The sequence below is a fragment of the Schistocerca americana genome, chromosome 7 (genome assembly GCF_021461395.2).
Source record: "Schistocerca americana isolate TAMUIC-IGC-003095 chromosome 7, iqSchAmer2.1, whole genome shotgun sequence".
In the NCBI taxonomy this organism is placed as follows: Eukaryota; Metazoa; Arthropoda; class Insecta; order Orthoptera; family Acrididae; genus Schistocerca; species Schistocerca americana.
In genome coordinates this window covers 449,930,496-449,954,061 of record NC_060125.1, presented here as the reverse complement: position 1 = coordinate 449,954,061, position 23,566 = coordinate 449,930,496, and the positions used below count along the sequence as shown (strand labels likewise).

General features: G+C 38.9%; 1 protein-coding gene across 1 annotated transcript in view; it reads right to left on the bottom strand.

Annotated features, from left to right (window-relative positions):
* The window catches only part of LOC124621961 (synembryn-A), a 132,113-nt gene that overhangs the window by 43,717 nt on the left and 64,830 nt on the right, over positions 1–23,566 (bottom strand). The window contains exons 4-6 of the mRNA XM_047147489.1: positions 22,714–23,003; positions 17,970–18,127; positions 3,981–4,140 (exon numbers count right to left, since the gene is read on the bottom strand). Coding sequence (XP_047003445.1) covers positions 3,981–4,140; positions 17,970–18,127; positions 22,714–23,003 — 608 coding nt within the window. The remainder of the gene's footprint in view (positions 1–3,980; positions 4,141–17,969; positions 18,128–22,713; positions 23,004–23,566) is intronic.

Here is a 23,566-nt window from a genome sequence, read left to right as displayed (position 1 = left end):
ATGGCAGCGGATTTAGACACACAGCTCTGGAAAAAGGCGGAGAACTTTGTTGCATATTCGCTAGCGCTTGACGAAAGCACCGACATATCGGACTGTGCTCAGCTTGCAGTCTTTGTTTGTGGCGTCGACATGGAGCTGCAAGTAACTGAAGAACTCTTGGATGTGGTACCACTCGATTACACCGCAACAGGACATGACGTTTTTGAAGCTGTTTGTGAATCAGTGGACAATATGAATTTGGCGTGGGATAAGCTCCATTCTGTAGCGACGGAGGGTGCACCACAAATGATCGGGCGTCACCAAGGTTTTGCTTCTCGTTTGAAAAATAAACTCAGGGACGGGTTCGGGAAAGACATTTTGACTCTTCATTGTTTTATTCACCAAGAGTCACTGTGTGCTGAAACAGTAGAGCTAGGTGGCGTAATGAAATGTGTGAATTTTTTGCGGCGTCACGGTATGAATCATCACCAATTCAAAGGATTCCTGAAAGATACGGAAGCGGAGTATGGGGATATACCTTACCACAGTACAGTTCGTTGGCTGAGTCGGGGAAAAGTTCTTGATGTTTTCTTTGCCATTCTTGAGGAAATATCACTTTTTCTCGAAATGAAAGGGGAAGAAATGCGCCGGCCGCGGTGGTCTCGCGGTTAAGGCGCTCAGTCCGGAACAACGCGACTGATACGGTCGCAGGTTCGAATCCTGCCTCGGGCATGGATGTGTGTGATGTCCTTAGGTTAGTTAGGTTTAAGTAGTTCTAAGTTCTAGCGGACTGGTGACCACAGAAGTTAAGTCCCACAGTGCTCAGAGCCATTTGAACCATTTTGAAGAAATGCGTTGCCTGAAAGTTATAAAATGGATATCAGGCCTGGCGTTCCTAGCTGACATAACTATGCATCTGAATAATTTAAATCTGTCACTGCAGGGCAAAAGGCAGCTAATCGTTGACATGCACGACCAGATCAAAGCGTTCATGGAAAAGTTACGTTTATTTGAAAGGCAGATGAGTTATGGACATTTAACGTTCTTCAATCGCCTTGCTTCTTTAAAACTACCTGAAGGTACTAATTTCGGCGATTACCAAGCAAAATTAAAGCAGCTCACCACGTCGTTTGAAACACGATTCCGAGACCTCACTAGTTTGGAAATGGAACTCAAGGTGTTCAGCACTCCTTTCCCAGTTTCCCCCGATGACTTGTCACTGTCACTTCAATTGGAGATTACTGATGTGCAAAATTCAACTTTGTTGAAAGAGAGGTACTACAACACGTTGGATGTGTCACGACGGTATCGTTCATTACAGCAAAAAACATTTCCCAAGCTTCACAACAATGGCGCTCAGATCATGTGCATGTTTGGATCTATGTATTGTTGTGAGCAGCTTTTCTCAGCAATGAAAAGAGTAAAAAGTAAGGAACGATCGTTTCTTCAGGATGCAACAATGAAGGCCATCCTCCGCATTAACGCTGCGAACACTTTGACGCCTGATATTTCCGATCTTGTAATGAAAAGAAAATGTCAAGCTACAGAGGCCCAATAAATGTAGTATGCAATTTCTTGTAAAACAGTTGTTTCTTATTTATTTCCTGAACATGGTATTTCCTGGTGTAGCACGTCACCACGTCTTAGCAGCTAAGAGTATGAGGTTGTTGATCTTTTAAGACGCAGCTGGCACATCAAAATGCTTGTCTTGCCGCCTGCCTCAGCCAGCCGTGCCACGTGCCGGCCCACTTGACTGGTCACAGCGAGCGACGCGGCTCCCTGGAGCAGGGAGCGCTCCGCAGCTGACAATGGAGCCGATGAGCTGGAACAGCCTAATCTAGAGCCTCTGGTCAGAAGATGGTCTTGTAGACTGAAACCAGTTACCAGAATCCAACATAAATAACTTATTGAAGTTTGGACTGCTCGTTGTTATAACAGCAAGAATGATTGCTGTGGTTCCATAATGATGTAACAAATTATGAAGAATTTACCTGAAGCACTGAATTTTGAAAATGAAGGAACCTCAGCTTTTTAACTGTGTGTGTCCATTGCTATGAGCTCATTATTAAGGTAAAAAAATAAAACAGATACTTATTGATTACTTCCTGCAGATAAATGACAGTAGTCATGCAGAATTCTGTCTAAAACTGTTATTTGCAATACTATCAAACACATCAACAAGTGTATCAGATCAGCATCTACTGGACACAATGCCACCATAGTCCTAATGATGAAGCTTATTACTGACCCACTACTGCCCACTATAACAAATATCTTCAACCACTCCTGAACCACAAATGTTTCCCCCGAGGCCTGGAAACAGGGACTAGTTAAGCCACTACTTCAAAAAGGACAATGTCATAGCGCACTCTGGTTACTGACCTATTTATGTACTTCAGGCAACATCTTTAGGCGACATCCAAGGCCTTAGAATACACAGTCCGGAACCAGTTAACCAACTAGTTAACTAAAAACAATCTACTGGATGAATACTAATCAGAAAATTAGCAGCCTACATTTTTCAGCAACATAGTGGAACGGTTTCATTTGTACCTGACATCTTGCCAGTAATACATTGTGTCAGGCATCATAAAATCTCAACGGAAGCTGGCAGAATGAGGCATTCCCCAGGGTTCATTGTTAGGTCCTATACTCTTTCCCTGTACAGCAATGCTATGTCATCAGTTTTGTCCTCGTGCATCTACCACATGTATGTTGAGAGTTTCATGACTGACCTGTATGCACTGTCAAAATGGGCAAAGAATACAGAATCAAAATTCAATGCATTCAAACCACAAGTGGCTCTGTTGGTCATTCTAGACTCGTTAGCCCGAAATATTGGGGAACCCTATCATCTTCAATACTAAATGGGACAAATATCAATTTTTCTCTCTCAGGAAAGGATCTAGGAGCAAAAATGCACATAAATCTAAATTGGACTGAGCACAGCCGCAATGAGCAAGATGGCATGCCCTACAAAAATTTAAAAAGATCTTCCCTTTTGTTCTGAAAAAAAGAAGGAAAAAAAAAAAAAAAAGAACTTGTACAACCACTTATTCTTCCAACTGTTGATTACAGCAATGTTACCCTGAAAGCTCTTTCTCTGAAGTGCTCATGTCACTCATCCTTTCTGCCCATGAGTTGTGGGTGCCTTTTTCAAACTCTGTCCATTTCCTGCATCTCGCCAGTTCTTTTCCTTCATCCCTCTTCCTTCCCCTTCAACCGTTCTGCCAGAAGAAGGCTCCAACAGCTTGCAAATATCGATATCTTTATCTGTGTGTTCTCATGCCATCACTTAATGAGTAGATTCTTTCATCTATCCAATAAATATTTTTTGTATCTGCCACTATTACTATTAATATTGTTGTTGTTATTATTTTATGGCTGTTATTTATTATTGTTATTATTATCATTATTATTATTACTGGTGGCAGCAGCAGTAGTATTAATAGAGGTGAAATCATTTTTAATTCTATTAATACTATTTTATTACTATTTGTCATCCTAAAATTATTGTTATTGCTCAAGTAACTATGATGTAAAAAAATATTGTATTTGTGAAACCCTGGTAAGAGATGGCCTGAAGGCCCTAAGCTGATCAGGTTAAATAAATAAATAACAAATGTTGAAGTGTCTTTAGTACTATTATTCACTTATTATTTTAGCTCTGAATTCATTATTAAACTGCAGCTTCAGGAGAATAAACATGTAAGAATCTTCCAACTCTTAATTTCTGCTATTTAAATGTGACTCTTGGGGCAGATCTAGGGACAAAGTGTAGATTCCTTTTTAGTTACATAAATCAGAAACATAGAATAGTAATAATAAATAATGTTTGACACAGGTTTTGTGGGCAATAGCTTATGTAGTTAAATTCAAATCAGTGAACTGTATACGTGGTAATGCTTGTACACAATCAAGAGTGATGTCAAAATTGATCTATGTTCCCAGATTAACTCCAAAACACACGTGACATTTGGTAATAGAGAATCGATAACTACCTGGTCTTCCAGCTTTTCATCCAACAGTTCCAATATTATTTCCACCACTGCCATGTTATATCCTTCACATTCCAGCTCAGGTGGGCACAGTCTGTCTGCAAGTGTCAATAGTTCTGAATAGCAGCTCCCAGGAAGACTGACTAGTAAGTTTACTGCATGCCTGGAAAAAAATTAACAGCGTAGAGTAAGAAAGAATGAAGATATCTATTTGCATTGCAAAGATCCCACTAATTGCTGTGTGCATGAAGTAATGGTTGTTGCTGCCGTAGTCTCTAGTCCGAAGACTGGTTTGATGCAGCTCTCCCAACTAGTCTATCCTGTGCAAATCTCTTCATCTATATGTACAGGGTGGTGCACGATATGTGTCACCATTTTGGTTTTGAATATAAACTTTATTGTCAATACAATCTGAAAGGAACATATACTACAATGAAGAGCCGTCTATCGAGATTTGTTCTAACTCAGCAAATGCTCAATATGTCCACCATTTCGTTTCCTAACTTCCTTCAAGCGTGAAGTTAGTGATTACCCTACGGCACATGTTTTCCGTAATTTCACTGGAAGCTTGAAGAATAAGTCTTCTGAGCTCCATTAAATCACGTGGACATTTCAGGAAAATTTTTTCCTTTAGGTACCCCCAAAGAAGAAAGTCACGTGGATTGAGGTCTGGGCTATTGGGGGGCCAATTTTGTCCGTCATTGAAGCGACCTGGAAACCTGAGTGAAATGATCTGCATGTCAAAATGCTCACGTAAAAACTCCAACACAGTGTTTGCAGTATGTGGCATTGCTCCATCTTGCATGAACCACTGCGTGTTGAAGGGCAAGGTAGTAGCAAGAAGCTGTGGAATGAAGCTATTGCGAAGCATGCTCAAATACCGCTTGCTGTTCACAGTTTCTTCAAAGAAAAAGGGTCCAGTAAGTCCGTGACTGGAAATTGCTGCCCACGCTGTAATCCTCGGAGCATAATGTTGTCGTTCATGAAGCACTTGTGGGTTTTCAGTGGCCCAAAAGTGTACATTCTGTTTGTTAACCACACCATCTAAATGAAAATGCGCCTCGTCTGAAAACCAAACGTTGTTGTGAGTTTCTTCTCTATCCTCCGCCCACTGAGCAAACAGTACTCTCTGCTGCTTGTGTTCTTCAGTGAGCTGCTGTGCACAGGTCATCTTGTATGGGTACATATGGAGGTCACTTTTAAGAATGCATTGAATGGAGCATCTGGATATTCCCAGTTGCACTGCTGCCTTTCTACATGATTTCCCGGGACTTCTGTGTACAGCAACTCGTACTGCTTCAATATTCTCGGGCAAACAAACAGGCTTAGGCCGAGGTCACTTCGCTTACAATACTGTTCCTTCCTGTACAAATTTATCGTACAACCTGTGGATGGTCTTCTTGCAAGGGACCCGTCGTGTGTTAAACTGTTGTCGAAAACGCCTCTGAGTCACAACAAGGCTTTTCGTTTCATGAAAAAGTAACACAATTGCCGATCGTTGCTGTGTCGTCAGTCTTCCATTGTCAGCCATTGCTGCTAACTAGTCTCCTAGCAGCAGTATCGTGAATTACACGTCATTTTGTAACTCATTTGTTTTTCCAAGCTCTGTTGGTACTGCTGTAGAGATCCCAGCGGGATATCTAATGTGCATCGTAAATTGTGAAAGAAACAATTGGTAACACATTTCGTGTGCCACCCTGTATCTACTGCAACCTGTATCCATTTAACTCTGCTTGCTGCATTCATGCCTAGGTCTCTGTCTACAGTTTTTGCCTTCATACTTCCTTCCTGCCTCGGGATGAGTCCTGTCAATCGATCCTTTTTTTAGTCAATTTGTGCCAAAAACTTTCTTTTCTCCCAAATTCAATTCAGCATCTGATTAGTTATTTGATCTAATGTTAACTCCTATGAATTACTAACAGCTTACCTTAAAAGGATTTAAAAATAGGAAATAGGCAGGAGGCACAAGAAAATAATTCTAACCACACAGCAGTCAACTAAAGAAGAAAATGTAGTACATTGTCATAAATCTCTCCAACATGGGATCATTTGAAGTTAATACAGTTTCTCAACTGAAGGAAAAAATGAACATTACAAACAGGAAGCTGACAACAAAAGTGTGTCACTCACTGTACTACACTACAAAAACCAAGTAACTCCATGATTAGGCGCAGAGGATGATGCAATGCCGACAAGCCATTGTTTCATCCTCTGCTTAGGGCATTATTTGGATGCAGTATGGAGGCGCGTGGGATCAGCACACTACTAGACCTTGGAACTGTTACTTCTCATTCAAGCAGTTCTTCAGTTAATCTCACAAAGTGGAGTCCACCTTATTCCCGTCCTCCCATCTACCAAGGAATAACCCCTGGCAGTGCTGGGAATTAAGTCCAGGTTCTCTAGATGGCAGTCAGACATGCTGACCACTTATCCACGGAAGTTGACACACACACTTGCACTGCTAATGCTACTATTACTTTATTTGTCTAACGGAGTTGTAGGGCTGATTTTTTGTGTTTACTGAAAAGCTGTTTTTGTTGCAACTGCTTTGTGTGGTTTGGAAAGTTATTTCAATATTCGGACTCCTGTTTCCAAGACATTCTTTATTCAACCTCTTGACTGTAATCCATTTGCTGATGTATTTAAAGCTAACCATACATTATTGTATGTATCTGGTGTTTCACTGGCAAATATGTTCCTTGATATTTAGCATTACCTGAAAAATTTCAGAAGACATTTGCAAGCTCATCTGTTCAGCTACTTCTTTCATGGTTTAGTGTGTTTATTTTATGTTTCCAAATCTGCCATCATTATTTAAACATGAGATATTAAAGAAAGGTAGAATCTGGAAAAGTTGGAACAACAAGATTAAGAGTTTCAAAGGGAGTACTACATATAATGAGGGCAGCAGATGAACAATTAGGCAAAAAGTCAATGTCCAGTGTAAATCTTTTGAGATACTAATATATAATTGAAGAATGGAAGAAATATAAAAATGCAACAAAGGAAGCAAGTATAAAGAGATACAGACACCTAAAAATGAGTGAAAGAAAATGCAAAATGATAAAGCAGGAATGAATAGGAAAAAAATAAAAATCACAAGAAACTTACATAACTAGGGAAACAGATGCTGTGTAAAGCAAAATTAAAGAAATCTTTCGAGACAAGAGAAACACATGTATTTCAAGAGCTTATGTGAGAAAAACAAGTGTTAAGCAAAGAAGAGAAGGTGAAAGGTGGATGGGTACATTATTAAAGATAATTAATTACGAGTCTCGTAATCACCCATGGGGAGCAATTTTTCCACTTCCACAGTCAAAAGCAACCTCGATGTGTTAAGATTATTAAGAACCCATGCAAAAAAATCAAATTGCTTGAATAATTACTGAACATGTGGGAGAAAAATTATGATGAAAATTTGTAATTTTACTGTACATTAATAGAATAACGAATCTTGTATAGATCTTCTACAGAAAGGCTTATACATAGGATATGTAATAACTTGGATGAGCCACAATTATAAGAGCTTACTTTATCTTGTCACTAACTTTATGTATGTGATTATTATTGTATCATTTTTATGTTAGGAATCATTTTTGTTTTAGGCTGTGCTATAATTTTTACAATACTGTAATACAATGTCACATTCTCTGTCTTTATATAGTGACCAGGTCAACTGAGACCTTGATGTATGCTTTTTCTGTGTATTAGGATGGCATGATTGTATAAAAAATAAATTATTATGATACATTACGATGGTGGAGATAAGATTTAGCTATCTTTACATTATTTGTCACATTTTATAATTAAGTAATGTACATATCAATATATGGTATATCTTCAATATAATGAGATCTTTGGGCTGGGATGCCAAGTCACTTTGTATTTGTTGTTGTCATCTCATATGAACAGGATGATTGCTGCACTTATAAATTCTATGAATGAGATTTTTATTCTGTGTTTCATGTTCATTAAAATATTCAGCACTTTGTGTTTCAATATTCATGACAAATGAAATGTTTTAAGTGATTTTTGTAAGCATTTTATTATGTCACTTCTAGGCACCAATTTGTGTTGTCTTAATGTTGTTCTACAAACTGTAATGTTACGTTGTTAGGTAGCAGATGATGGCTTTATGGTCAAAACTGGTAATATTAATAAAATCCAGTTAATGCAGTTCATTGTCATGAGTTTTTTTATATATCAGCTGCTGAAAATTAGCTGAAAAAACCTACAAAAAATACATTTCATTCACCTTCACACACTCTCATATAGAAATAAGGTTTGCACAAACTTGTTGTAATAAAACTGTGCCTTGAAGAAATTGTTTTCATTCTCCTGTGCTGTCTGTTTAAAGGTCAACATCATTTCATCAATCACAGTGAACAAAATAATGGCGTTTCATATACTAGTATTTTGTGGACGTCAATGAACTAGTGAGAACAATAATCTGAAGGAAAATTCCACCAAAGCCTCAGAAATGAATTTAAAATATTTGTCTTCATCTTGTCAGAATCACCCCATAAGCCTCACATCTCTAAACTCCTCTCTATCAAAAAATTCTTTCCACTATTGAATTTATCTGTCTATTATAGCCTTGCCAACACATGGTCATAACAATTAGAGAATATTGCCCTATGTTGCATAACATTGTGTCTTGCTTCTTTTAAATATATAAAGCAGCTCTCACTTTTACAATAACCATAAATAGACCTTTGTGGTACTTTCCCGTAAAACGTAACTATTCTTGCTTTGCTTTGCATTTATAACAACACCAGTGCAGTTGAAAATACACAAATGTGTAAAAAAGATCATATACATTTAAGTTTCGGTCCAAGCAAAAAGTGTAAACAAGCAGTGTTTTATTGAAGTCAAGTATTTGATGTTGAGCCCATGCGCAGTATGCTATGCTCACTCCTGAAATGCTTCTACTCTATCCTTACCCCAATTAATCTTTCTTTGCAGGTCTGGCAAGAAAATGTCACCACTCCAAGAGAACAACAGACGTGTATGAGAAAATCTGTGAAGCTCTTTACATTAGATATTTATGAACAGGAGAAAACTGAGTAAAGACAGTTTGTGATGACTCAATCCCTATACTATTGCTTTAATAAAAGATGAATAAAATTAGTAGCTAGAGAATCATTCAATGGTCTTCAAGAAAAGAAGAAAGTTAATAGATCTGTATCCAAATATTATGAAGTTAAAGACAAGGCTCTAAGAAATGAGATGATGTTTACCCCGTGTTAGTTTCTCACACCAAATCGGTTTTGATAGATTCCAGGAAAACTGGAAACATAGCAGATGACACCAAGAAGTTGTAGAATAGCGCGCTCTCTCTCTCTCTCTCCCCCTCTTTTAATGTGTGATTATTTGAGTACTAAACATGTAATTATTTGAGGACACAGTCCATCTTCTCAACATGTCTGACTGCCATGCAGAGGACCTGGGTACAATTTCTCAGACTGTGATGGATTTTTCCTTGGGAGGACTGGAATTGGAACGCTTCACCCCATTAGGCTGATTGAGGAACTACTCAACCTTCACAAACTTCAAATATCTTAGCACCCCTAGCCTTCCTGACTTGGTTTTTAGCAACATATCATACCTGTAATAACGATGATGATGACATATTTGGTACGAAACATAGCCCCCCCCCCCATACACACACACAACAATCCAATCTTTAATTTAAAAGGTTTATTCAAAGGGAAACAATACTATGAAAGACGCAAAAATAGTACAGCAGTAATCAAACCTGGCTGATTACTGCACTTACGAAGAATGAGCCAGACATTCTGTAACATTCTGTAAGAATTAATCATCCACCCCAAATAAAGAGCCATATATAAGAGCACTAAGTACAATACAGAAACAAGTTAATGACATTTTATATTGCCTTCATGACTGGACAGAGGAACAAAATGGATGGGGCCATTGGTTTCACAGCTTGCAGTTGATAATCACTCACCTTTAGTCACTTTTCCTCCCACTGATGAATGACTTCATGAGTAAATAGCCTGTAAGAGCAACTCTGATGACAATAGTTCAGGCATACATGCCAATGGTTCAACCCGAAGATAGATAGATAGATAGATAGATAGATAGAGAGAGAGAGAGAGAGAGAGAGAGAAAGAAAGTAGATGGGAATATTGAATGGGTAATTCATTATGTAAAGGGAGATGAAAAACCAGTAGTCATGTGGGACTGGAATGTGATTGTAGGGGAAGGAGTACAAGAAAGAGTTGCAGGAGAACATGGGCTTGGTGCTAGGAATGAGAGAGGAGAATGACTAATTCAGTTCTGCAAAAAATTCCAGATGGCAATAGTGAATACTCTGTTCAAGAAACACAAGAGAAGGAGGTATACTTGGAAAAGGTCAGGGCATAAGGGAAGATTTCAGTTAGTTTACTCCATGGTCAGACAGAGATTCTGAAATCAGATACTGGATTGTAAGGCAGACCCAGGAGCAGACATAGACTCAGATCACAATTTAGTAGGGTTGAAGAGTACACTGAAGTTTAAGAGACTACTCAGGAAGAATCAATGCACGAAGAAGTGGGATACGGAAGTACTAAGGAAAGAGGAGATATGCTTGAAATTCTCTGAGCTGTAGATACTGTGATAACGAATAGCTCAGTAGGCAATTCAGTTGAAGAGGAATTGACATCTCTAAAAAGGGCAATCACAGAAGTTGGAAAGAAAATCACAGGTACAAAGAAGCCAACTGCAAAGGAACCACGGGTAATGGACAGCTGATCAACAAAAGAAGGAAGTACAAAAATGTTCAGGAAAATTCAGGAATACAGAAACAAATGCCCTTGTTGGTGCCTCACATTTGGTGTTTGTTCTGAACACTGGTGAAGATTCGAACCGTTCCGGCAGATGGCAGAGCCTTAGTACAGAGTCAAAATGGCGTCTACATATGACTCGCGTTACAAACAGCATGCTGTTATTGAATTCTTGAAACCGTGATGGACATCCACAAATGTTTTTGTGCAGTGCATGACGATGCTGCAGTTGACAGTACAGTTGGATGATGGGTAAAGGAAGTTACAGCCTCAGGAAATGTAGAAACAGAGTTCCATGATCAGATATGCTTGGGACGTCCCATCACAGCCACTGCTCCAGATATGCTGAATCATTCACCCTCAGACTTCCATCTCTTTGGGCCACTTAAAAATTCTCTATGGGGAACACAATTTGAAGATGACGAGAGTGTCAGTCGTGCAGTGAAAATATGGCTATGCCTACAGGACAAGAGCTTTTAACAGCAGGGAATATATGCTCATCCACAATGTTGGCATACAGCCACAGAATGTGATGGAGACTACGTAGAAAAATAGGACATGGACAAGACATGTTGATGTACATTATTCCAAATTCTGACTCTTAACAATAAATATGTTCTGACAAAAAAAAGTGGTGCATTACTTATTGAACAGCTCCCGTAAAAGTTATTTAGGAATGAAATAAATAGGAAGTGCAGGGAAGCTATGGTGAAACAGCTGCATGAAAAATGTGAAGAAATCAAAAAAGAAATGATTGTCAGAAGAACTGAGTCAGCATACAGAAAAGTCAAAACAACCTTCTGTGAAATTAAAAGCAATGATGGTAACATTAAGAGTGCAATGGGAATTCCACTGTTAAATACACAGGAGAGAGTGGATACATGGAAAGAGTACACAGATGTCCTCTATAAAGAGGAAGACTTGTCTGATGATGTGACAGAACTTAAAACAGCTTTGGGAGACTTAAGATCAAATAAGTAAGAAAGGATACACAAACTCCATCAGAATTCCTAAAATCACTGGGGGAAGTGGCAACAAAACAACTAATCACCTGGGTGTGTAGAATGTATCAGTCTGGCAATATATCATTTGACTTTCAGAAAAATATCATCCACACAATTCTGAAGATTGCAAGAGCCAACAAATCTGAGACTGCTTAACAGCTTCCGAATCAAAGTTGCTGACAAGAATAATATACAGAAGAATGGAAAGGAAAACTGATGATGTGTTAGATGATGATCAGTTTGGCTTTAGCAAAAGTGTGGGGGTCAGAGAAGCAAATCTGATGTTGAGTTTGATAATGGAAGTGAGACTAAAGAAAAATCAAGACATGTCCATGTTCATAGGATTTGTTGACCTGGAAAAAGCGTTCAATAGTGTCAAACGGTGCAAGATGTTCAAAATTATGAGAAAAGTACGGATAAGCTAACGCAGAAGATGTGTAATACACAATATGTACAAGAGCCAAAAGGAAACAATAAGAATGGAAACCAAGAATTTAATGCTCAAATTATAGAGGGTGTAAGACGGGGTTGTAATCTTTTGCTCCTACTGTTCAATCTATACATCGAAGAAATAATGGTGGAAATTAAAGGAAAGTTCAACAGTAGAATTAAAATTCAAGGTGAAAGGACATCAATAATAAGATTCACTGATGACATTGCTATTCTCAGTGAAAGTGAAGAAGAATTACAGGACCTTCTGAATGGGATGAAGAGTCTTCCGAGTACAGAAAATAGATTGAGATTAAATCGAAGAGATAAAAGTAATGAGAAAAAGCAGAAATGAAAACAGCGAGAACCTTAACATCAGGACTGGTGATCATGAAGTAGATGAAGTTAAGGAATTCTGCTACCTAGGCAGCAAAATAACCCATGACAAACTGAGCAAGGAGGACATAAAAAGCAGACTAGCATTAGCAAAAAGAGCATTTCTGGCCAAGAGACATCTGCTAGAATCAAACATAGGCCTTAATTGGAGCAAGACATAGCTGTGAATGTACGTCTGGAATACAGCATTGTATGGTAGTGAAACACTGTGAGAAAACTGGACCAGAAGAGAATCGAAGTGTTCTGGTGTAACCAAAAGCGCCAGAACGAAGATAAAGAATGGAAGATCAGAGAAGGCAGTGAGACGACGTCGGCCAATGGTGTGCTGATTAGGACCACACCACGACGAGAGCGACACCTGCAAGAAGTGAATATAAGCGTCACTCCTGCCAGCCTCGGCTGCTCAGATCAGCTCAGTATACAGACATTAGTGGAATGTATTTGCAGAGCATAGCACGGCATAGCTGAGAGTGTTACAATCCATGTCCATTGCTTGTTTGGACTTTATCTATTGTGACGAGCATTACTTGTTTGCATGTTGCCCATTGCGTGTGACTACTCCTTTAAATCTCCAAGTTAAGTATTGTCAATCTGATTTATTGAAATAAAACTACTTATGTTACTTGCTTGAATTGCTGTATAGCATTCCAAGAACGCAGCATCCTTTAATGCACCCTATACGAGACAAGTGGGCAAGGGCCAAAAGCTGACAACGAGAATCCTCTGAACTCCCTGCTGACAGCCATGGACATATTTTTGCAGGCACCTTAATTCTCTCGTCTTTACTTTGCAGGAGCGTTCGCCATGTTTGTTAATCAGTGTTTTCAGATGGGCGATGCAGAACTTTTCTCAGATTTTGTCATTATTCAGATTGCTTGCCTAGCATATTTTTTGCATTTGTGTCTTCCAACATGCCCAACAATCCTGTCCCACCTCCTGCTCTGGCAGCACAGCCACAAGTGTTAGAAGCCACACAGCTAACGCAGATGTTTCAGTTTCAGACGCAGCAAATATCAGCACTACTCAACATGGTGCAGCATCTACTTGCCAACACTGCACGCCCGACGATACAAGCACTGCCTACTACAGCTGCTATACCATCTTTTTGACAGTTTTGTGACCAAGAAGAGGAATGGCTCGAGTGGTTATCACAGTCTGATGCACATTTACTGGCCCACAATGTACTAGGTACTGTGAAACTTCCGTATCTATTATCTACAGTAAAAAGTGCAGTGCTCCGCCTCATGCAAAAACTTTTCCTAACACCACTCCGAATGAACTTGATTAAGGCCAGGTTGTACAATCACTAACAAACTATTACGACCAACAAGTGAATGTGGTAGCAGCTAGGTATCAATTCTTTAACAGCAAAAAATGGTCAGAACAAACTTATCTTGAGTGGGTAACAGATTTGCAATGTATGACAAGGAAATGGAAATTTAAATGTGTTTCTGTGCTTTATATTCGGATGTTATGTTACGTGATGTGATTGTGTACAATGTACCTAATGTCAAAGCCAGAGAACAAATTTTGAAACAGTCTGATCCATCATTTCAGCAGGTAATGCAAATACTAGATCAGTACAATTCCGGTGCCTATTCGACTCATAAATTTGAGTAGCTAGCTATTTGTCGGGTTGAGTCCCTTAGCTGCGATTACCCCATTCTGCACTGGTGGTGTGCGTTAAGCACACCGAGTAAACAATCTTCCTTGTCGCATACACAGTTCACTAAACAGGCAGCTACACAGGCAAACAGAATTAAGTCTTGCCCTAGGTGTTATTCATGCCACAAACACCAAGACTGCCCCTCCCGACAAGTTCAGTGTTATGCTTGTGCTAGGACGGACATGTGAAAATCCATATGTTTGCAATGGAACAAACATAAGAATTCAGCCCACTCATAAAACTCTAGTCACAAGGCCCATGTCATTAATGCAGTATATTCCAAGTCTGCAACTATCAAGCGTGCAGTTTCTACAGTGATATGTCAGTCAAATAAACTTTTTGTTCATTTACTTATTTGTGGGAAACTTGTGAAATTTCAGTTGGACACAGGTGTGTCTGTCACATTGCTAAAGTGTCACACATATGAACTGTTAGGCTCTCCACACCTATCTAAAACTAGCACACAGCTGACAGATTATAATGGACACGACATTCCCGTTCTTGGAACATGTACTTTGCCTGCCATGTATCGCTCGCATATGCGAACGGAAATTTTTACAGTGCTACAATCACATGAGTGTGAGAATATATTTGCCCTTGATTCTTGTGATTTGTTTGGCTTTAACATTCAGGACAATGTGTTGTCAGTGTCTGCATTCAATGCAAAAGACAGTGTAGCTAGCATGCTAAAAGAATTCCTGGAATTCTTTCCTGGAGGTTTAGGAAAAGCTAACCATTTTGCTGCACATATTACGCTGAAAGACAATGCTCAGCTGAAATTTTGCCAGGCCAGAACTGTTCCCATTGCATTATGGGACAAAGTCACTGCTGAACTTAAGGAATTGCAAGATCCTGGAGTTTTAGTGCCCATATCAGCCAGTCAATGGGCTAATCCACTGGTTTTTCTCCCCAAACCTTAAGGTCGCATTCTCCTCTGTGTTGACTTACCTTAAGGTCGCATTCTCCTCTGTGTTGACTTTAAGTCAACACACAAATTCTCATTGATACCATCCATTGCCACGCCCAGAGGATCTCGTTGACAAATTAGGCACTGGATGCTACTTTTCAAAAATTGATTTGCGCCCGATGAAGAATCTCAAAACGTGTGTGTAGTTAATACTCATTTGGGCTTGTTTAAATATTTGCATTTGTCTTTTGGCAGTGCTTCCACACCCGCCATTTTCCAACAGTATTTGGAACAGCTGACTGCACAAGTGCCAAACTCTTCACACTATTTGGATGATATTGTTGTAGCAGGTCGTACACCTGAAGAACATATTGCAAATTTACATGCTTCGTTTCATGTGTTGTCTGATGCAGGACTGAAGTGTAGACTGGACAAGTGCGATTTCTTTTTTTTTAAACCTGAGTTGCAGTATCTTTGTCATGTCATAAATCAGTCAAGGTGTCCATCCTCTTCAGTTGCATTTGTTAACCATACGCGACTTGCCAGTTCCTCGCAATATCACAGAACTGCAGTCAGCCTTAGGGAAAATGAACTCTTGCATTCGGATCATACGGACTGCTGCACAAATCGCAGCTCGATTGCATCGCTTGCGTTGCAAGAATATCCCCTTTGTTTGGACAGATGAGTGCCAAGTAGCTTTTCAAAAACTTAAAGATGCATTGCTCAGTGATCGATGCTTAGTTCACTTTGATCCAGATGTATTGCAAGTTGATGCTTCCTCTAATGGAATCGGTGCAGTGCTTTTACACCGAATTGGTGATAAAGACAGACCTACTGCTTTTGCATCAAAAGTGTTGTCCAAAGCTCAGTATAACTATTCACAAGTTGAGAAAGAGGCATTGGCTATTGTATATGGTGTCACCAAATTCCACCACTATTTGTATGGCAGACAATTCCACTTAGTAATGGATCACAAACCTCTACAGTCGTTTCATCCGACAACTCCAGTTCCTGTACAAACTGCCCAAAAATTGCAAAGATGGGCTTTGTTGTTGTCTCAATACCAGTACGAGATTGTGTACCGTCTGACAGCTAAACATGATAATGCAGACACACATATTCACGTCTTCCGATTAGACCTGACATAGACTTTGATGCTTCTGCTGCATCTTGTTGTCACATCGATGCTCAAGATTCTGAATTGCTTCAGTTATTTCTGCTGCATTATAGAAAAATTGCACAGGCCATGGAAGCTGATTCATATTTGAACATTTTGCTCAAGTACACTCCCACATCTTGGCCTGATTCCTTGTATAGCACAAAGAAATTTGTAGTGCACCGATACTTTGCATGTTGGCATAGCCTTGCTTTACAGAAAGGTGTAATCCTTGTTCAAAATGACAATGGACAGTCACCTGTGTTGATACCTAAAGCTTCGCAAAAAGAAGTGTTGCAGTTACTTCACCAACGACACTGGGGCACTGTTTGTATGAAACAGTTAGTGCGTCGACACTGTAACAGGCATGGTATGGACACCCAAATAGAACAGATGACGTCACAGTGTCACGCATATGCCGAAAATCAGTCTGCTCCACCACAAAAATGCTCTTCTTGGCTTAAGTAGCAATCATCATGGCAACATGTGCATATACACTTTGCGGGACCTTTTTGGAACACTCGTTGGTTGATTGTGGTTGACTCATATAGCAAGTTTCCTTTTGCTGTACCAATGAACTTGACAACATCACATAGCACAATTCAGGTTTTGTCATCGATTTTTTGCCTCAAAGGTTGACCTGAAGTACTAGTGTCAGACAACAGACCTAAGTTCACCTCAAATGAATTTGAAACATTCTGTGAGTGCAATAGCATAAAGCAACGAACGTTTTGTCAGAACATTCAAGCAGCAGATGGCCAAACTTCGGTCCGCACACACCAAGGATCAAGCACTGCAACAGTTTCTCATCTCATATCATTCCCACCAATGGGATGGACAATTGCTGGTGGAATTGCTTCATGGCATCGCCATCGCACACTACTCCACCTTCCTCAGCATCCAGTGCCGAAGGAAGGCTGCAAGTATCGCTTCGCATCGCACGGCATTGTCTTTTACAGGGTCTTTAGCGGCAGCAGACAGTGTATGCGAGGCGGGATCATCCACTGACTTGGCGCATGCATGTATCATGTCCAGATGGTTTGCAGCACCGCCATCAAAATCAGCTTCACCTCTGTAACATACACGATGATCTTTCAGACTCTCTTCCCCCAGATTCACGGGTCCAGTGGACAGCGCAGCCACAGCAGCCACCAGTTGGTGTCATCATGACACCTTGGGTCAACCCCATGGAGACGCAACCTTCGCCTCCTCTCATCCTACCAATTGAGCTGGACCCGCCCACAACACAGCAGTCACCACCTTCTTCATCCAGCTAATGAGAGCAGGAAGTGGACGCATACCTTTCTGGTCGTTTTCCGGGGGCACGTTACCACCAGGGGAGACTTACCATATGGGATGAAAGAAGTCTTTCCTTCTCATCCCATATGGTAAGTCTCCCCTGACCCACAGTTCTGGGTGACTTTCCTGAAATCTACTTCTTTTCCTAGACCTCTCCAGTCCTTTCCCCTCACCCCTCTTCCTTCTGCCTGGAGAAGGAGCCACTGGCTCTGAAAGATTGCCAATTACAACTGTCTTGTGTGTGTGTGTGTGTGTGTGTGTGTGTGTGTGTGCTGCCGCTGCTTGGTGAGTAAATTTTTTATCTATCCAATTAAATAATTTTGTCTTTTAGATATGCAACTTACATATTCAATTCAGCTGGGTTACTTGATTTGAGAAGCAACAGTTGATATAAAATTGCACCCAAACGTATGTGGTGCGGTTCTTCTTCAGTCTGATTTGCTCCCAGAGAGAGATTGAATAACACTTTCAAAATCTCACAGACAAACTGGACTTGTTCACCCTGAAACATAAAAGCATATAAACTGCTTTTGCAATGCTGTTCTGTAAATGAACACTAAAATATTAAATGTTTGGAGAACAGCAGTACTAACTCGGCTTCCCTTGCAGAAATAGCTTAGACTTGCAAGAAATGCAAAATAATAATTCACCAGATCTGTACAAAGATGAAAAATGATTGGCATAAACGTGTTAGAAGAGAACATTATATTGACTTCATTGTTTTAATAATGTCAGTTCTTGTAATTTAATTCATTTAAGGTTAGTTATTTTAATGCTGAACTGTAAATAAACATGCTATAGCTAAACCAGAAACCAGAATGGCAATTCTTGTGTGAATGGCTGGAAATACACACATGATACCAGGCTTCCAGAATAAGTTCAAAGCGTACAAACAGTTTTCTTTAGATAACTAATAACTGGGGAGAACTGGGATATGGGCTCCGTAGAGGATAGTTCTAAGAATGTTTTGTAAACACACAAAATGCTTTAAACAGTTTATAGTTGTTTAAGATTAAATGAGTGAGGCACAAAACTGAATATAAACTGCAGAAGAAATTAGACAGAGGTCAAAGACTATTGAGTTATGTATCATAAATTAGAAAGAAAGAACAGAGATAAAATTACAAAAAATAAGAATACAATTTATGAAAGAGAAATATTTTGTAGAAATTCACACAGTATAGGAAAAATTCTTTAAAGGGACTTATGACACAGCATGTAAAAGGATAATAAATTTTTCTCTCTTTATTTGATAGTAACTTCTTTTTGTATATCCTTTTCTACACAGAACATTCAACTGAGAAAACTAATAAATTATGGGAGAGAATTTCTGGCCAGTTATCACCTTCAGGAGGCAAAATGTATAGTACTGTTGATAGAAACATGTGTAAATAAAACTGAACCATTATCCAAGCTTTCATTACTAATATATCCTTCTTTAGGGAGGGGAAAGGGATAGTTTGAGGAAGGTTTAAAAGGAAGGGTAGGTCAGTCACACACTGGTGAATCCTTCTCATCCTATTAGTTCAGAAAGTTTGGTCCTGTGAGCTTGGATAGTGCAGCACTTTGATTTTTATATGTGTCTATTGGTAATAAAACTCATTTTACCTCCTAAAAATAACTACTGACCACAGATTCTGTCCCATAATTTATTACTTATCAACAGTAGCTTCCAATCCCATCATGATAATTATACAAGGGAATACACATCACATGGCAATGTGGTGAAAGGAGAAGCTTGTTACTGTTATTGTTGTGGTTTTCAGTCCAGAGAATAGTTTGATGTAGCTCTCCACAGTAACCTATCATGGTCATCTATCCTGTGCATGCATCGTCATCTCCAAATAATTACCACAACCAACTTCCATCTGAACCTGCACACTGTACTCATTCCTTGGTATCCCACTACAATTTTTACCCCCAACATTCATCTCCAAATTCAATCAATCGATCCTTCCTTTCATTCAAGATGTGCCATACATTTCTTTTCTTCCCAACTCAGGTTCAGTACTTCCTCACTACTACTGCAATCTGTAGTTCAGCTTTCTTCTATAGCATCATATTTCAGAAGCTTCTGTTCCTTTTTTTCTGAAATACTTTTTATCTACATTTCACTTCCACACAAGACAAATATCTTCACAAACCTACCTAACACTTAAACTTATACCAGGCTTTAACAAATTCCTCTTTCTCAGAAATGCAGAAATAATTTCATTATACAGTCAGTCTGCATTTTGGTTGAGGTCATCAGTCTTCTGCATTTTATAATGTTTCTACTTCAGTCATCATCAGTTATTTTGCTGCCCGAATAGCAAAACTCATCTACTACTTTTAATGTCTCATTTCCTAATCTGGTTCCTTCAGTATTGGATGATACAATATGACTGCATTCCATTATCCTATTTTGCTTTTGTTGATGCTCATATTATTACCTCTTTTCAAAGCACTATCCATTTCGTTCAACTTCTGTTCCAAGTCCTTTGCTGTCTCTGACAGAATTGGAATGTCATCAGTAAACCGTTTAGTTTTTACTTTTTATCTTCCTGAACTTTCATCATTCCCTCTCCAAATTATTCTTTGGTTTCCTTTATTACTTCCTCAATGTACAGATTGTTAAACTTCATGGATTGGTTACAACCATATCTCACTCCCTTCTCAACTATTGCTTGCCTTTCATGTTCTTTGACTTTTATAACTGCTGTCTGGTTTCTTTATAGACTTTATATATCCTTCAGCTCCCTGTATTTTATCCCTGCCATCTTTGCAATTTCAAAGAGCATGTTCCAGTCAGCATTGTTAAGAGTTTTATCTAAGTCTACAAATATTATAATGTAGGTTTGCCTTTCTAAAACCTATTTTCTAACATAAGTTGTGGGACCAGTTTTGCCTTGCATGTTTCTACATTTCTCCGGAACCCAAACTGATCTTCCTAGATGATAATTTCTACCAATTCTTCCATTCTTCCACAAATAATTCATGACAGTATTTTGCAACTGTGACTTACTGAACTAACAGTTTGGTAATATTTGCATCTGTTAGTAGTTGCTTTCTTTGGACTGGGAATTGTTACAATCTTCCTGTCTCATACATCTTGCACAGCAGATGGGATATTTTTGTCATGGTTGCCTCTTCCAAGGATCTTCACAATTCTGAGGGAATGTTGTCTACTGCATGGGGATTGTTTTGCCTCATGTCTTCCAGCACTCTGTCAAACTGTTCTCACAGTAACACATCTCGCCTTATCTTCATATACTCCATCTTCCCTTTCTATAATATTGTTTTCAAGTTCATGTCTCTTGTAGAGCCCCTCTACACATTCCTTCCTTCTTTCAGCTTTCCCTAGTTTGTCTAGCACTTGCTTGCCATCTGAGATTCTGAGAACCATACAGCCGCTTCTCTTTTTCTCAGAAGGTCTCTTTAATCATCCTGTAGGCAGTACCTATCTTTCTTAGTTACACAAGCTTCTGCAGCCTTGCATTTGTTTTCTAGCCATTCCTGCTTAGCCATTTTGCACTTTCTTCCAATCTCATTTTTTATATGTCTGTATTCCTTTTCAACTGCTTCACTTACTGCATTTTTATAATGTCTCCTTGTATTGATTACATTCAATATCTCCTGAGTTATTTAAGGATTTCTAATAAGACTTGCCTTTTCACCTACTTGATCATATGCTGCCTTCACTATTTTATTTCTATTACCCATTCATCTTCTATTGTGTTCTCTTCCCTTGTTTTGGTCAAATGTTGCCTAATGGTCCCTCTGAAACTCTCAAAAACTTCTGGATCTTTCATCTTATCCAGGTCTCATCTCCTTAATTTTCTACCTTTTCACTTTTTTAAGTTTTAACTTCCAGTTCATAACCAATAACTTATGGTCAGAGTCCACATCTGTTCCTAATAATGTTTTACAGTTTGTGTAAAATGTTATGGGAAATTTATTTCCCCCAATGTGCCAGATGTACCCATTATTTCCAACCCATATGTTATAATGATTTTACCTAAGACCATGGATCATTGCAAAATAAAACACCAACAAAGGTTTCTAACTTTTAATGTAAACCTTGATTATTTCAGTGTTTGATAACATTTGTTGTTGCTTCTCACTCCACCACCCCTCTACAAGAGAACATTGGACATTTGAGATTTTCTTTACTAATTCAGATTTTTCAGTAGGTTTCTTATTATTGTTAACTAATTGCTTTTTTACACTGTAGGAGCAGTATCACTATATACAACTGTTACAATTAGATTAATAATATTTCATCCCACATTTAAAAACAAATGGGGTTGAATATTTTGTGTCTCATTGCGCCCACTCTTCCACTACAAATTGACTAATATAAAAGAAAGTGAAGCAACCACCAAAACTGTTCAAATCAAGACAGACACAACAAAAAGGCTGCTAGACATTTAAGCTTTCAGCCAAAAGACCTCCTTCTACAGTAGGAAACACACACACCGGCCTCAGTGGCTTGAGAAAGTGGTCACGTGTGTGTGTGTGTGTGTGTGTGTGTGTGTGTTTTCTTCTTTGGAAGACAGCCTTTTGGTTGAAAGCTCAAATGTATATCGATCTTTTTGTTGTGCCTGTCTGGGATGCAACATCTCTTCTTTATTCCATATTTTGAAATGTGGTAGTATGAAGCAAAACAAGAAAAAAAGGCCATGGGCTCTAAAATGCATACCTTAACAGCTATTCAGTTCTGTGAAATGCATCTTGTGTGTTAAGCTCTTTTCTATTATGACTATTCTACAGAATGCCGTAAACAAACAAGAATACAATATTTATTGAGAAGCAGCAGAGCTTCCAATGTACCAAACTGCATTAAATCAGACGCGACTGTAAACATCGCTGCAAATCAGTCTGTCACCACAATCTTTATTTCGCCCTAACATTCATTGTTTTTGCCAATCAGGATGTATAGAGAATGAAAAGAATGTGCACGAAAGGGGAAATATGGGCTTGGAAATGGGCATGTGTGGTAAAGATAGGTAAAACAACACTCTAAGGATTAATTTACAGATAGTTGGCCACACTTATGATGAAGAATGAAGATTAGTGTATACATTTAAGAAATTTCACATTATTTACCGTTAGAGGTTTCCCTTTGGATTCTTTCAGTATTAAGTCCAAGCTCTCCACTAAATATGTATACCCATGAAGAGGGCCCCGCAGAGTGGGTCTCACTGATGAACACAGAGCAGTAATTAAAAACAAAAGCTTCATGTCAAAATATTTGAGAGTAATAGGCCAGCCACCTTCAGGATACGTTCGCATCCGTATAATCACTGCTTCCACAGCATGATTTTGGCCACAAATCGCTTGAGCTTGTGGACTGTTATACACAATATTGCAGAGAGCCTTTAATGCCTCAAGCATCACTGAAACAAAGAAATAATTAATGAATAAATAAATGAAGAGAAAGAAAATGACACACACACTTTGTAAATACATCTTCATAATTATGACAATGAATTTATTTTGGTAACTAGATCATCCTGTTAAGTCAAGCTTGGAGAGTAGTTAATAAAATAAGGATTTTTCTTCTTGCCACAACAAGCACAAAACAAAGAAAACTCTTGCTGAAAACTAAATTAAATATGTCACCTAATGCAAATTTTGGTACACAATGTCCCTTTCCAAATGCAAAAACAAGGCGCAGATGAGTAAAATGTTAATCCAGTGTGTCTCAAATGCAGGAAAACACATTCCCAGCAAGATTGTGCATGGAAAGTGCTACATACAGAAAAAAGAATGCTTCTTCCTTTTAGGAAATATATGTTATGACCCTCTCCCTCTTTTAAATATGCATTCCTGATTATGCCAGTGTGGACAGCACAGTTTTGGTGAATGCTATGGCAGTTGCAAAAATTTTATAAGTGCACAGAGAAATAATTGTAACTATGGACATAGCTTTACTTTCCAGGGTTACTAGATGTACGAG